This window comes from Calliphora vicina, chromosome 5 (genome assembly GCF_958450345.1).
Source record: "Calliphora vicina chromosome 5, idCalVici1.1, whole genome shotgun sequence".
Lineage (NCBI taxonomy): Eukaryota > Metazoa > Arthropoda > Insecta > Diptera > Calliphoridae > Calliphora > Calliphora vicina.
In genome coordinates, this window is record NC_088784.1 from 77,508,360 (window position 1) to 77,522,759 (window position 14,400).

A 14,400-nucleotide genomic window follows, 5' to 3' on the forward strand; every position below is an offset into this window, starting at 1 on the left:
CGCATGTATCTTACTCACGGTGCGAGAACCTCCCTTCGTTATGGCCCAAAGAACTGTCACAATAAATTATCAATCATTCTGTCTAAATATTAACATCAAATGGAACACCTATGAAGTGGAGTTAGATGTTTACTCCATTTTGCCCTTTCCCTTCCATAATCTCCCATACCTTCATATTTACGGGGATCCCTTTTTTTTTCCTCAAACCACACCACTTACCTTTAATAAACCACTCTGCTAACTAAGATTATTCCTGCATTTTAAGTGAATAACTTAATCATAACATGTTTCTTTTATTATATCGATTTGCTTAACGAATAAAAGGTGAACTAATATTATTAACTCTATTAAAAAAAATAACTATAAATCGAACTTTAATATATATTTATATAACAAAACAAATGCTTAACAATAATTCTTAAACTAATTAATTCCTGCCTCAACAAATACCGAAACTAGAACAATTAAATTTTCAAAAATCACAACAAAACAAATCCCTTTATATATTAGTTTCCTCATCAACTTATGCCCCAGCAATTTGTTAGGGGATTTACTTTTACCTAACCTAATATCAGCCTAAGAGAGCTCACTTAAACGATTTTCTTTCTGGCTTATTTATGCCTGATTTAAAATTTTTCTACCGGATTTGATGAGAACACTAAAACTGGGATAATAACTAAATTTTATGGAATAAAAAAAAAGTCAGGTATTCATCGAAGAGCTAGGGTGCCTAATGACTAATTATAACAACAAACAAAAAACACTAAAACTAACAAACTTAAACTAACGACGTTAATCGGGATTTTTAAAATGTATTTAAAAATGATCTGAGATAGATTAATATTGTTTTCTTAACTCTAATCACTTCCCTGTTTATAATGGGTTTTCCTTTGGTGATGTAATACCTCATATAATTAGAATTTGTTGTGCTGTTGTTGCGTTTTGTAACTTCTCCCAAAAAAAATGTTGTAGTCCCCTTTTTATTCTGGCCCTGCTCCAGTTATGGGGGACTAAGAGTTTTAATTGTCTGGTTGAATAGTGCAGGGATTTCTTCAATTTCCTGTTGCAGAATCTAACCTGCTATAAGTAATAAAATTAATCAGCACTCATCTATCAAATAGGCTAAGACAATTTATCTTACCTTTACTTATTTGGCAAGTTTATTTTCAATTCACAGTTTATTTGAAATTCACTATTTAGATGTTTTCCTTTTTTCTTATTGTTTAATTTAAATTTCTATTCTTTTTTTTTCAAATATTTAATTTATTAAAAAAAATTGTAGGTATACACAGGGACTGTTGGTTATCTTCTATCTCTTTAAGATGGCCGAGCAAAAACTTATATTTATACCCTATATGTTCCAAGAATTTATATTCCAATTGGGCCTATTATATTTATGCTCCTTTAAATCATATATTCATCGTATTCTCACATCGCTTACCCAACCATCCTTTTCTAATTTTCCCACAATTTGTTTATAAACATTGAATAGCCTTATTCGAATTTAACGAACTATCAACATTTATATTCATTCATAAAATTCTACCTACACATTTCTCTCACACTGTGTCTGAGTACTTTCATTATATCACATCTGGTAACCCTTTTTACTACTACAGATGTTTGCGGCGAATTCATTACATGTGAGAACTTGATACAAAACATTAATTAATGACAACAAAGAAGCAGACAGAAAGAACATAAGCTGAGGGTAAGTATTTATTAAAATATATTATAATTAATAGTTATTAAATTTTCTTTTCTTTTCAGGAATGCTGGTAAAACTGTATCGTTTCAACCTAATTGGATTATCTTTACTAATTTGTTTCTTTTCTTCTTTTTTTTCAGGTATTTGAGTTTGGGAAAGGTTGTGGCTTAACTCCACCACATGACTTTTAGACCATTCCCAGGTTGGTGTTTCCACTGCGAGCTGACCACTCGCATACTCTCCTGGTGGAACCCTTATCAAATAGGCCACTGAGCCAATAAATATCTGTAGATAGAAACTAACATCAAACCAAAACAAAAAAAATACTAACATTAGAATTAAGCCAAAAATTTTCCTCATAATAGGGTACGGCCACGATCAAGGCAGTCAGAACTGCTGGCCAACTGGGATAGTACCACCCACGCAAAATTTTTCTTTAATCCCCATAGGCGTAATGTCAAGTGGATTTTGCTAAAGGGCACTGCAACAAAACTCCGGGCTTAGCAAGCCAACGTAGATAAGAACGGTGTGCAAGTGCCATACGAAATGCTCAGTCAACGTGGGGAACTCCCACACCCTGAGTCTCATCAGCCGGGCCTACATTTATAAATTTTCATACAAATAAATCTAATGTTCGCTGTAGACATACTAATTGATTGTTATTTTCATTATTTTATTTTCAGATTCGGTATTGATTGGCTGGTTTTAATAATAATTATGGTTTACTTTCAATAGGTATATGCTGAACAACAGATTCTATTTGTTTTAGGGAAGTCTTTGAGGTTATAAAATTTACAATCATGAAGTTACTTGGTGTTTTGTTTTTCCATTTATAGATTTCAATTGCATTGTGCCTTTCTTGAAGCCCAAACAAATTAATACTGGTCTTTATTGCACGAAGTTCTCAACTCTATGGTAAGTAAATATACATATGAACATACATACATGAACGTGAAACATAATTTTAGAAACTATATATAAAAATTTGGACACATTGTTACATTTATTAGGACGAAACGAAAACACTTATAAAAAAAAAGAATTGTATAAATAATCGAAATAAATTGTTTCCTAAGTCCTATTATTGCACGTTGTTTATCACAGATTTTATCACAGCTTCTAAAACTATATTATTGCACATTTAAACTTTAATATCTTTTACGTGAAATACCCCTATCGGTTTTCCACTCATAGATTCCAATTCATACATATTATTACCAACAGGTTTTAATATTCGGCATTTTATAAACTTTTTGCAAAACTTAGCATTTATATTTTTCTTAAAGTCACTCAATACAGTGTTCCGTCTATAAACTTCTTGGCCTGGTAGGAATTTTACAATTCTAGCTCTTTGGTTATATCTTCTAGCAGATTTCTCATAGGCTTCATGCATGTTTTTCTTAATGTTTTCTCGGATAATTTCAAGTTTTTCATTCCTATCAAAATTCATAATTTCATGATCGTTCAGTGACGAAAGTTTTCGTGCTAATTTGTAGTCCGCACCACTCGAGAACATGTGAAATCCAAATAGCGAAAAGAATGGGGACACGCCAGTAGCAGAATGAATGGATGTTCTTAAGGCACATTCAATTTCGGATAAATATAGATCCCAATCTCTATGATCATCATCAAGATATTGCCTAATTGCTGCCAATACGGATTGATTCACCCTTTCTGAGGCATTAGATTGAGGTGAATAAAAGGCTGTTCTTATATGATTAATTTTATATGTTTCTATCATATTTTTAAATGATTTTGCTACAAACTGGGCCCCATTATCACTATGGATAACTTCTGGAACTCCGAATTTATGAAAAATCTCGGTTACCAGAAACTGTATAACGTTACTTGTGGTTGCTTCTTTCATAGCTTTTAAAAAAATAAATTTTGAAAAATGATCTACTACAATAAATATAAAACAATTTCCATTTTTCGACCTAGGATACTTTCCGAGAAAATCTATGTAAAGTTTTTGGAATGGTCTTTCTGTTACAACTTCCTCACCAATTCCTGGCATTAAATTGCGATTTGAAGGCTTAGTTTCCTTACAAATTTGACATTTTGAAACATAAGTTTTTATCTGACTAGTCATCTTTGGCCAGTAGAAATACCTTTTCACTCTTTCTAAAGTTTTCGCGATACCTCCATGAGCTACGTTATTTGGTGCATGAGCTTTTTCTACAATAGGTATTGTTATGTTCTCCGGAATCCACAATTTCCATTGGTATTCATCACCAAGTTCCTGATTGTATTTAGTTCTCTTGAAAACCATGCCATCAATGACCTTGAGATCAGGCAATTTTTCCTTATTCTCTGTAATTTCAGTAATAAGATTTTGGTATGCTTCACTTTCGAATTCCGTAGTCTCAAAATCTAGCATTTCATCCTTACTTATCTCATTAACTACCATTTCACGCGGTGCCCTAGACAACATGTCAGCTACAACGTTATCCGATCCCTTTCGGTGTTTTATATCGAAGTCATAAGCCTGTAATTGTAAAGACCATCTTGCCAATCGTCCACTTAGGTCTTTTAATGTCATAAGCCATTTTAAGCTGGCGTGATCTGTTATGACAGTAAATGGCATCATTTCCACGTATGGTCTGAATTTTCGAATAGCTAACACTGCGGCCAAACACTCTTTCTCTGTAACGCTGTAATTCTTTTGACAAGAATTCAGCTTCTGAGAGTAAAACGCAATTGGATGCTCTTCCTCTTTTTCGTTTAGCTGAAATAATACAGCACCTACACCATAATCAGATGCGTCGCATTGGACGAAAAATCTTTTTGAAAAGTTTGGATGCCTTAGAACCGGAGCTGAAGTCAAAGCTCTTTTTAGTTTTTCAAAAGCATCTGCCGCCTCTGGAGTCATAACAAATTTTTTTGATTTTCTTAATGTGTCAGTCAAAGGGGCTGAAATAGTAGCAAAGTCGCGTATAAAACGCCTATACCACCCAGCGGTACCTAGAAAACTTCTGACCTCTCTTGTGGTCTTGGGTAATTTTATGTTTCTGATCGCTTCTACCTTTCCTGGGTCAGTTCTTAACATACCGCCACCTACAATGAAACCTAGATACTTCAGTTCTTGAAAACAAAATTGAGATTTATTTAGCCCAATAGTGAGATTCGCTTCTTTGAGACACTTCGCAACTTCATATAATAATCTCAAATGTTCCTCAAACGTACTCGATATAACCAAAAGATCATCTAAATATATGAATACGTTGTCCTTTAAACTTTGGGGTATCACCTTGTCCATTAACCTGCAAAGTCGCTGAGCAGCATTACATAAACCGAATGGCATTACTCTGAATTGATATAATGGACGGCCAGCTACGGTAAAGGCTGTATATTGTTTACTTTGCTCATCGAGTTTAATTTGCCAGAAGGCATACTTGAGATCCACGCTGCTTATAAAATAGGTTTCATCTATCCTACTCAGAATTCCATCTATATTTTGTAATGGGTAGGCATCCTTTATTGTGAGTTTATTTAACTTTCTAGCGTCTAAACATAAACGATTCTTTCCGGGCTTTCTCACTACTGTCGTTCTATTACTCCACGGACTATCGCTCAATTCAATAACATTAAGTTTTAACATATTATCGATTTCAGCATACGTGATCTCTTGGACAGCTGGAGATATTGGATAGTAGCGATCCTTAACTGGAACAGCATCATCCACTAATTTTATACTATGCTCTTCCATTGATGTCAGTCCCAGTCCCTTTTCCTCAAAAGTATTAAAAAGATTTACTACTTTATCTAACTTCTCTTGCTGTTCAGCTGTCAGATCATGTGGTTTCATCCTATATTCCATACTAGAATCACTAAAATCTTTTTGTAATTTACTAATATCTAGCTCATCTATTCCTACAATCTCAGGAGCCAATCCAAATGCTCTCCAAAAATCTATTCCTAAGTACAAGCTTTGTTCCAATTCTGGACAAAGATACAATAACATTTCGTGTTGTTGCTCTTTGTACATTATGAATATTTTTACTTTTCCTATTATACTATGTTGTTGACCGCTGGCAGTTTTCACATTGGTCAACAAAGGGTATACTTGAATGTTATTTTCCTCTACAAACTCTCGACAACCTTTTCCTAAAATACTAACTGAGGCCCCTGAATCTATCAATCCTTTTCGCAATGCACCTTCTATGCTTACTTCTACAAAAACTCTGGGATCATTCATATTTCTATTTGCCCGTTTTACAGAATCTACTACAAATCTCCTGGTTCGTTTACGCTCCTTAAATTTCCGGCGAAGTTTCAATATTCGTTCAGAAACCATTTTCGGTCCAAAAATTCTAGCCCTAACTCTGTCATAATTTTGTTGTCTAATTTCTAAAGGGAGATAATGTCGTTTTTGAGGTATATATTTACTATCATTCGCATTAATTATATTCTGTGCTACTATGTTGCCTTCTAGTTTGTATTCATTTAGGTTCTTTGTGCTGCAGGGTTCTCCCTGTGACGAAGGTCCCCTGATGTTCCCACGCCGCTCTTCATGTTTTTTTGCTGACAAAATGGGCATTTTGGCGTTGTAACATTAGGTTTTCCGCATTTATAACAAAATAGAGCTCGTTGCTCAACTGGACATTCCATAAATACATGACCAGAAACTTTACAATTCCAGCAAATTACTGGTTGCTTTTGTTGTTGTTGTTGTCCAAATTGCAATGCATCTACGTCAATTATTTCAGGACGAGTTATGACATCATTATCTTCGGCATCATCATAATATATTTCATTTACTTGCCTAGACATTCGTGTAGTTGGCATAGGATTTCTAAATTCTTTTCTAGGGAAATTTCTTTCCGCTTCGTTGCACTCAATGCGTAACTGCTCTACTGAAGAAACTGATATAGGGTAAACTATTCTTGCAACATTTAGATTAAGGTTTCTTTTAAAAATTTTGATCATATCATATTCTGGTATAGGCTGTGTCAATTTTGACCTCAGCTTATTCATCACATGAAAATAATCATCGATCGATTCAGAATTTTCCTGTTTTCTTTCGACTAAATCTCTCATAACTTCAAAATTAGACCTTGGTTTTTGATATTGTGATAACAAGGCTAAGCGAAGAACTGGCCATTCTGTCATACCATGCATTCCTATGAAAGACCAATACCAATCCTTTACCGAATCTGAAACTAGTAAATGAAAATCTCGAACAACTTCTCTCTCGGGGATATTATAATGTGCCCTCAAATGTTCCAATCTAAATATAAAATCATCAATAGTGATAGATTTGTTATCAAAAACAATACCTAATTTATCAATCCTAATTTGTCTAAAATCAAATATCTCTTGATTTCCAGGTCCAGCATTATTCTCCTTTCTCGACGGACAATTTGCAGGATGATTAGCAGGGAATTGGAAATTAAAACCAGGAAGATTGGGTGTACGAGTTGAATAACGATCAGGTATGTACATATTTGTGTTTTCTGCATTGAAGTTTGCATTCAAATTACTATTGTTATTGTAGGCATCAACATTATGAACATTTCCTACATTGCGAATGCGGTTGTTGTTGTTGGGAAAATTATTGGGAGTACTTCCCGTTTGATTTGAGGCAACCACACGGGACAGATTCTCTACAGCCTTGGCTAAATCACCGATGTTCTTTTTAATATCTACCATCTCGTCCTGCACCATTTTGCGGACTTTATCTTCTAGAGATCTTTGTACCATCATGGCTTCATCTACCACCAAGTTTCTGACACCTGGTGCTAACCCCTCATCATTGCCTTCACAACTAACTACCGGATTTGACACTACTGCTTCCCCCGGGGCTCCTGCTATTATCGTCCCAGAAAGGTCAGTAATCTGGGACACAACATTGCTCCCATTGGAATTTGGATTACCTGATATATTCATTCTGTACGTTCTTCTTTGTTTAGGTTCTGTATGGATTGTGGATCTATTCAAATCAAAATCTGGATTTCTATTTCGTTTTCTATTTTTTTGTATTGCGATTGATGTACTTGCTTCTATTTCACTTTGCCTATTGTATTTTCTAGTTTGATTTCTAGTATTAACATTCATACCTTTAACATCTAATCATACACAAAATTTACTAGACTATTCACTAACGCTAAAAAATATAAACAAATATTGTATAGGATTTTAAAAAATAACGATATGTATGTATACGAAAAACTAACAAACAAAATTCAAACAATTTTGCAAAAGCAATAATTTAAAAAATAATTTTCTAACGATTTTAAACAAAAAAAAAAAACTTTAAACAAAATAAACTATACGTTATAATAAAAAAATTGTATACCTAATCCTATATAATAATAATTTCCAATTATTTGGAGAATAAATTATATTTCATAAATTTCTACAAAATTCAATATTTTCTTTTTCTTTCAGAATTTTAAATTGTGAGTGGTTATTGTTGGCAGTGGTGTGTATATATAATTTATATGCTCTTCTCTTAGGTGTTCCCAATCAAAATTACTAAAAATAAACTATGAACGTTAAAGTTTGTACATTGACAAGTCTTAATGAATAGACTTTCAAAGGATCACAATGAAATTATTCTGATACTTCTACTTCAGGATATTTATCCTGAGGAGCTATCAGATTCAGTTCATTGTGATGACAAACTAAAACAAAAAAAATAACTTTTGTTAAAAAAAAACATTTAGTGGTAATTTGTACGAATAAAGTTGACTTTAATCTGCAACTATTATGAACTTTATTTACCACTCTGAAAATTAGTCAATTACCTATATACCGTAGAAACTAATCTCATCATTCAAGTACAACAAACTTTTGGATTTTACATTTCACCAAAATGGCTACTTAAATGATTGAGATAATTTTCTATCGAGATTTTTGGTAATATTTCACTGGCTATTGTCATTTCAAAACTATTGGTCTATTGCTATGTGTTTTGATGTCACTACACACTATTCTTTCTACATAAACATTTTGCTTTAAATTGGGCGCCATACTGTTACGAGTCCCGAAAAGGCACCATAACGAATTAGTTGCCGACCAGCTCACACGCATGTATCTTACTCACGGTGCGAGAACCTCCCTTCGTTATGGCCCAAAGAACTGTCACAATAAATTATCAATCATTCTGTCTAAATATTAACATCAAATGGAACACCTATGAAGTGGAGTTAGATGTTTACTCCATTTTGCCCTTTCCCTTCCATAATCTCCCATACCTTCATATTTACGGGGATCCCTTTTTTTTTCCTCAAACCACACCACTTACCTTTAATAAACCACTCTGCTAACTAAGATTATTCCTGCATTTTAAGTGAATAACTTAATCATAACATGTTTCTTTTATTATATCGATTTGCTTAACGAATAAAAGGTGAACTAATATTATTAACTCTATTAAAAAAAATAACTATAAATCGAACTTTAATATATATTTATATAACAAAACAAATGCTTAACAATAATTCTTAAACTAATTAATTCCTGCCTCAACAAATACCGAAACTAGAACAATTAAATTTTCAAAAATCACAACAAAACAAATCCCTTTATATATTAGTTTCCTCATCAACTTATGCCCCAGCAATTTGTTAGGGGATTTACTTTTACCTAACCTAATATCAGCCTAAGAGAGCTCACTTAAACGATTTTCTTTCTGGCTTATTTATGCCTGATTTAAAATTTTTCTACCGGATTTGATGAGAACACTAAAACTGGGATAATAACTAAATTTTATGGAATAAAAAAAAAGTCAGGTATTCATCGAAGAGCTAGGGTGCCTAATGACTAATTATAACAACAAACAAAAAACACTAAAACTAACAAACTTAAACTAACGACGTTAATCGGGATTTTTAAAATGTATTTAAAAATGATCTGAGATAGATTAATATTGTTTTCTTAACTCTAATCACTTCCCTGTTTATAATGGGTTTTCCTTTGGTGATGTAATACCTCATATAATTAGAATTTGTTGTGCTGTTGTTGCGTTTTGTAACTTCTCCCAAAAAAAATGTTGTAGTCCCCTTTTTATTCTGGCCCTGCTCCAGTTATGGGGGACTAAGAGTTTTAATTGTCTGGTTGAATAGTGCAGGGATTTCTTCAATTTCCTGTTGCAGAATCTAACCTGCTATAAGTAATAAAATTAATCAGCACTCATCTATCAAATAGGCTAAGACAATTTATCTTACCTTTACTTATTTGGCAAGTTTATTTTCAATTCACAGTTTATTTGAAATTCACTATTTAGATGTTTTCCTTTTTTCTTATTGTTTAATTTAAATTTCTATTCTTTTTTTTTCAAATATTTAATTTATTAAAAAAAATTGTAGGTATACACAGGGACTGTTGGTTATCTTCTATCTCTTTAAGATGGCCGAGCAAAAACTTATATTTATACCCTATATGTTCCAAGAATTTATATTCCAATTGGGCCTATTATATTTATGCTCCTTTAAATCATATATTCATCGTATTCTCACATCGCTTACCCAACCATCCTTTTCTAATTTTCCCACAATTTGTTTATAAACATTGAATAGCCTTATTCGAATTTAACGAACTATCAACATTTATATTCATTCATAAAATTCTACCTACACATTTCTCTCACACTGTGTCTGAGTACTTTCATTATATCACATCTGGTAACCCTTTTTACTACTACAGATGTTTGCGGCGAATTCATTACATGTGAGAACTTGATACAAAACATTAATTAATGACAACAAAGAAGCAGACAGAAAGAACATAAGCTGAGGGTAAGTATTTATTAAAATATATTATAATTAATAGTTATTAAATTTTCTTTTCTTTTCAGGAATGCTGGTAAAACTGTATCGTTTCAACCTAATTGGATTATCTTTACTAATTTGTTTCTTTTCTTCTTTTTTTTCAGGTATTTGAGTTTGGGAAAGGTTGTGGCTTAACTCCACCACATGACTTTTAGACCATTCCCAGGTTGGTGTTTCCACTGCGAGCTGACCACTCGCATACTCTCCTGGTGGAACCCTTATCAAATAGGCCACTGAGCCAATAAATATCTGTAGATAGAAACTAACATCAAACCAAAACAAAAAAAATACTAACATTAGAATTAAGCCAAAAATTTTCCTCATAATAGGGTACGGCCACGATCAAGGCAGTCAGAACTGCTGGCCAACTGGGATAGTACCACCCACGCAAAATTTTTCTTTAATCCCCATAGGCGTAATGTCAAGTGGATTTTGCTAAAGGGCACTGCAACAATGTATGGATTTTCTTAAAGAAATAATCAATAATTACAAATTTAAAGAATACACAGCATTTGAACGATCTCATTGTTTATTTAACATGAATTTTAATTTTAAAAAGTGTTTAACTATATTTCTATTCTATAATTCCTTAATAATTATTGTAAAATCTCTAGATGAAAATGATGTAAGTTAAATATAATTATCTTAAATATTTTATATACATAATTAATACGTTTTCTACATTTCATACATTTCCTAATTAATTAATAGAACTCTGATGAGTTGGAAATTTATAAACATTTGTTTGCCAAATTGAATAAAGTCATAGATGGAATTGATTTAGTGCAACAAAATATGGAATCATTGGAAAAAAGGTAATAATCAGTCATCGATTTGAAAAGGAACAAGTAATAGGGTTATGCTGAATCTTATATACCCACCATTTTCATGTGTGAAAATTGCATGATATTATCTGCAATATAATTGAAGAACTAGCAAACTATTTTCTATTTTCAATTTTAATCGCATGAGAATGTTTATTTATCTATTATTAATTCTTTTAATTCTAGAATGAATAATTTTGAAATTAAATTGGATCAATCTGCTATTACGATAACGTCCACCCAGAGTACAATAACCACCACCCAGGCTAACAAAGAAAGCCTTGTCGAAGAGCCAAATTTTTCACCGGAATCTTCCGATCTTTATTGTTTTAATGAAAATTGGAGACTAGTTCAACAACATGCGGATGGCTCGAAAAAGATTTATCGTGATTGGAAAGATGTTGAAGCAGCCGTTGGTAATAAATCAAATGTATTCTTAGCGCGCCTTGAAAAACTGTATCGTTTAGCGTCTTTAAAACCTGAGGATATTTTGGTGAAAACAAAGAATTACGATAATGCTAGACGTAATATTCCAAAAATTAGCATTGAAGATGAAGTATATAACGATGTATACGATTTAAATGAGTATTAAACAGAATGTTTTCCAAAGTGTGCCAGGTATCTAAATATATCCAAAACACTTGGTAGAATTCAACGGATTGCAGGTTTTAAGATATTTTTTAGTTTGTGGTTTCATTAAATATTTAATAAATTTCGTGGGATTGAATGAAAACGTAAATAATACCTTAACACATTGACTACCACGTCGGACACATATGTGTGACACTGCACTATGCGGTTTACGCCACGTCGGACACATATGTCCGACACGACTTTTATTCTCTCTAGCCATGTCAGACAATAGTGCTAGATTTTAAGAATTTTTTCGATGTTGTCTGGAAGTTTCTCATCAAAACTGTAATCTTCACATTCTTCATCACTTTCAGAACTTGTACTGAGTATTTTTTCTAACTCAGTATCCCATAAAAAATTCCAAAGAAAATCCTGTGGCCCCCAGCATCTTATTTGCTGAAAGTGCCTTGGCAGTCAATGTGTTAAGGAACATTTTATGGTATCAATTTATATATTTCACATATTTACCTCTTCATTATGATCTATTATTAAAATAATAATGTATTTTAAAGTTCCTTGATTAAAGGATATTGTTTAAATATATTATTATGATGGTTTTTTATTCATAATTTAATCTATCTTTAAGCACAAATTGGATTTTTCTTATAAGAAAACTAAACTGTGAATATTCAAAACATTTCCCCGCTACATTGTTTACAAAATCGCTAGATTTGCTGGAAAAATCGCTAAATGACTAACACTGTACTAAAACAACTCTTAAAATGACGTTTAAGAAAACAACAACAACAATGCAAAACATATGTCTGTGTTTATAAAAAGTGTAGACGTCAAATGCGTCAAAACAATGAAATAGTAGTTTCTGTAATTAAATTCCAATAAGTCATACACGAAGTTAAACTTCTCACTAGTTTTTATTATTTATTAATTGTTAACTATAAAAAAACATATATACTATTTGTTAAATTTAATAGAAATTAAGAAAAATGTCTTCTGAATATTATATAAATGGTACCAGGGAAGAATCCAATGTTAAAGAGTTTGAAAATTTAGGTAAGCAATATTGATATTTACTTGATAAAAGCAATTTCCCATGTGTTTAATTTCTAATTGAATTGTTTTATTTAAAGATGCTTCTATCCAGGAACTTATTATGGCTGCTGTAGAGGCTCGCAAGAATGCCTACTGTCCTTATAGTAATTTTGCCGTAGGTGCTGCTTTACGCACGGCTGATGGCAGTATTTATACAGGGTGCAACATAGAAAATGGAGCGTATACGGCTGGTATATGTGCCGAGCGAACAGCTGCTGCAAAGGCAATAAGGTAAATAATGAAGAAATTAAAGAAATTGTGGAAAAACTCCAATTTGTACTTTAAGTAACCTGATTAGAAGGGGACTACCCACATTATAGTTATTAATTTTTGTAAATACTCCAAATGCAACTGACACCGCTTCAAAACTTTTCACAAAAAAACATATTTTCGCAAGAAATGTGATAAACTTCTTACATTTACAGTGAGTAACAATACAATAGAAACTATATTCTATCTTTTCAATTTTCAAAGCCAAAGATTATTTCAAATTGACTAGATTTTCTATGCAAATATAGTAAAGTAAAATTCAACGGATTCCGTACAAAATTAGCTTTTGATCTATTAGTTAAATATTTGAAAACTATTCAATTGTATTGTCACTGACTCTATATTCATTTCAACATTTTTCTATCAGCTACACTGTAGAATAAAATTCCAGAGCATTTCATAGCCTCTATTACTTATAAGCTAACCTACATATGTATGCCACAAAACAAATTATATTAATCTGTTTTTTTCTCTCCCTAATTCCAGCGAAGGCAAACGTGATTTTGTCGCCTGTGCTGTCGTTGCTCAACAAGAGGGTGCCTTTACCACACCATGTGGCGTATGTCGCCAGTTTTTAGCTGAATTTGCTGCCAAAAAAGATTTTGCCCTTTATGCCACCCGACCTTTGAGTCCACCCTTTCGTGTTTTATGCACCACAATATTGGAATTGTTACCAAAAAATTTTACTCTAACACAGTAAAATTCTAATATCAAAACAACAAACAAAATACACCAATAGACAATGATAAACGTGTATTTATTTACATACATATATAAATTTTATGTGGAACATTTTATTAAAATTTTTCTAAAAACATTTTATTGATATTATTGTATTTATTGCAGAATTATGTGAAAACTGAAAGTCGTTATTAAACAATACCTTAAAGAACTTAAATTTTGTCGTTTAGCAAACAAACAATTAGTTAAAATTATCAAAAACAAATTTAAGCTTATTTAAGTTATTTTATGTTTACGAGTCACAGTTTAAATATTTTTTTTTTAGACAAATTTATGTTATTCTAGTACTAACAATTGAAGAATAATAATTGTTTGAATGTAAAAGTGTTTAATTTAAAAACGTTTTATTTTTTTTAAAGTGTAACTATTGTGTAGAATAATAAAATTATTATAAACCAAA

General features: G+C 32.1%; 2 protein-coding genes and 1 long non-coding RNA gene across 4 annotated transcripts; all 3 read left to right on the top strand.

Moving 5' to 3' along the window:
- Nucleotides 1–1,675: 1,675 nt before the first annotated feature.
- On the top strand, nucleotides 1,676–7,921 carry LOC135960917 (uncharacterized). Of its 2 annotated transcripts, XR_010576592.1 has the most exons (5): nucleotides 1,676–1,711; nucleotides 1,771–2,623; nucleotides 7,039–7,143; nucleotides 7,206–7,537; nucleotides 7,621–7,921. It is a non-coding gene; the product is annotated as an uncharacterized LOC135960917 (long non-coding RNA). The 2 variants fall into 2 exon arrangements; XR_010576591.1 differs by having other exon boundaries at nucleotides 7,206–7,921.
- Nucleotides 7,922–10,413: 2,492 nt separating this feature from the next.
- LOC135961898 (uncharacterized) lies at nucleotides 10,414–12,056 on the top strand. Its single transcript, XM_065513537.1, has 3 exons — nucleotides 10,414–10,449; nucleotides 10,509–11,297; nucleotides 11,493–12,056. The coding sequence occupies exons 2-3, from the start codon at nucleotides 11,278–11,280 to the stop codon at nucleotides 11,896–11,898; spliced, it is 426 nt and encodes a 141-aa protein (XP_065369609.1). The 5' UTR covers nucleotides 10,414–10,449; nucleotides 10,509–11,277; the 3' UTR covers nucleotides 11,899–12,056.
- A 662-nt stretch (nucleotides 12,057–12,718) lies between these two features.
- On the top strand, nucleotides 12,719–14,400 carry LOC135960323 (cytidine deaminase-like). Its single transcript, XM_065511589.1, has 3 exons — nucleotides 12,719–12,950; nucleotides 13,028–13,220; nucleotides 13,746–14,400. Exons 1-3 carry the CDS (start codon nucleotides 12,884–12,886, stop codon nucleotides 13,957–13,959), a joined length of 474 nt encoding a protein of 157 aa, XP_065367661.1. The 5' UTR covers nucleotides 12,719–12,883; the 3' UTR covers nucleotides 13,960–14,400.

Coding starts and splice junctions, on each gene's coding strand:
- LOC135961898 (XM_065513537.1), top strand. CDS start 11,278: ATGGAATCATTGGAAAAAAG. Junction 11,298..11,492: donor ATGGAATCATTGGAAAAAAG/GTAATAATCAGT, acceptor TTTTAATTCTAG/AATGAATAATTTTGAAATTA.
- LOC135960323 (XM_065511589.1), top strand. CDS start 12,884: ATGTCTTCTGAATATTATATAAATGGTACCAGGGAAGAATCCAATGTT. Junction 12,951..13,027: donor TAAAGAGTTTGAAAATTTAG/GTAAGCAATATT, acceptor TTTTATTTAAAG/ATGCTTCTATCCAGGAACTT. Junction 13,221..13,745: donor GCTGCTGCAAAGGCAATAAG/GTAAATAATGAA, acceptor CCCTAATTCCAG/CGAAGGCAAACGTGATTTTG.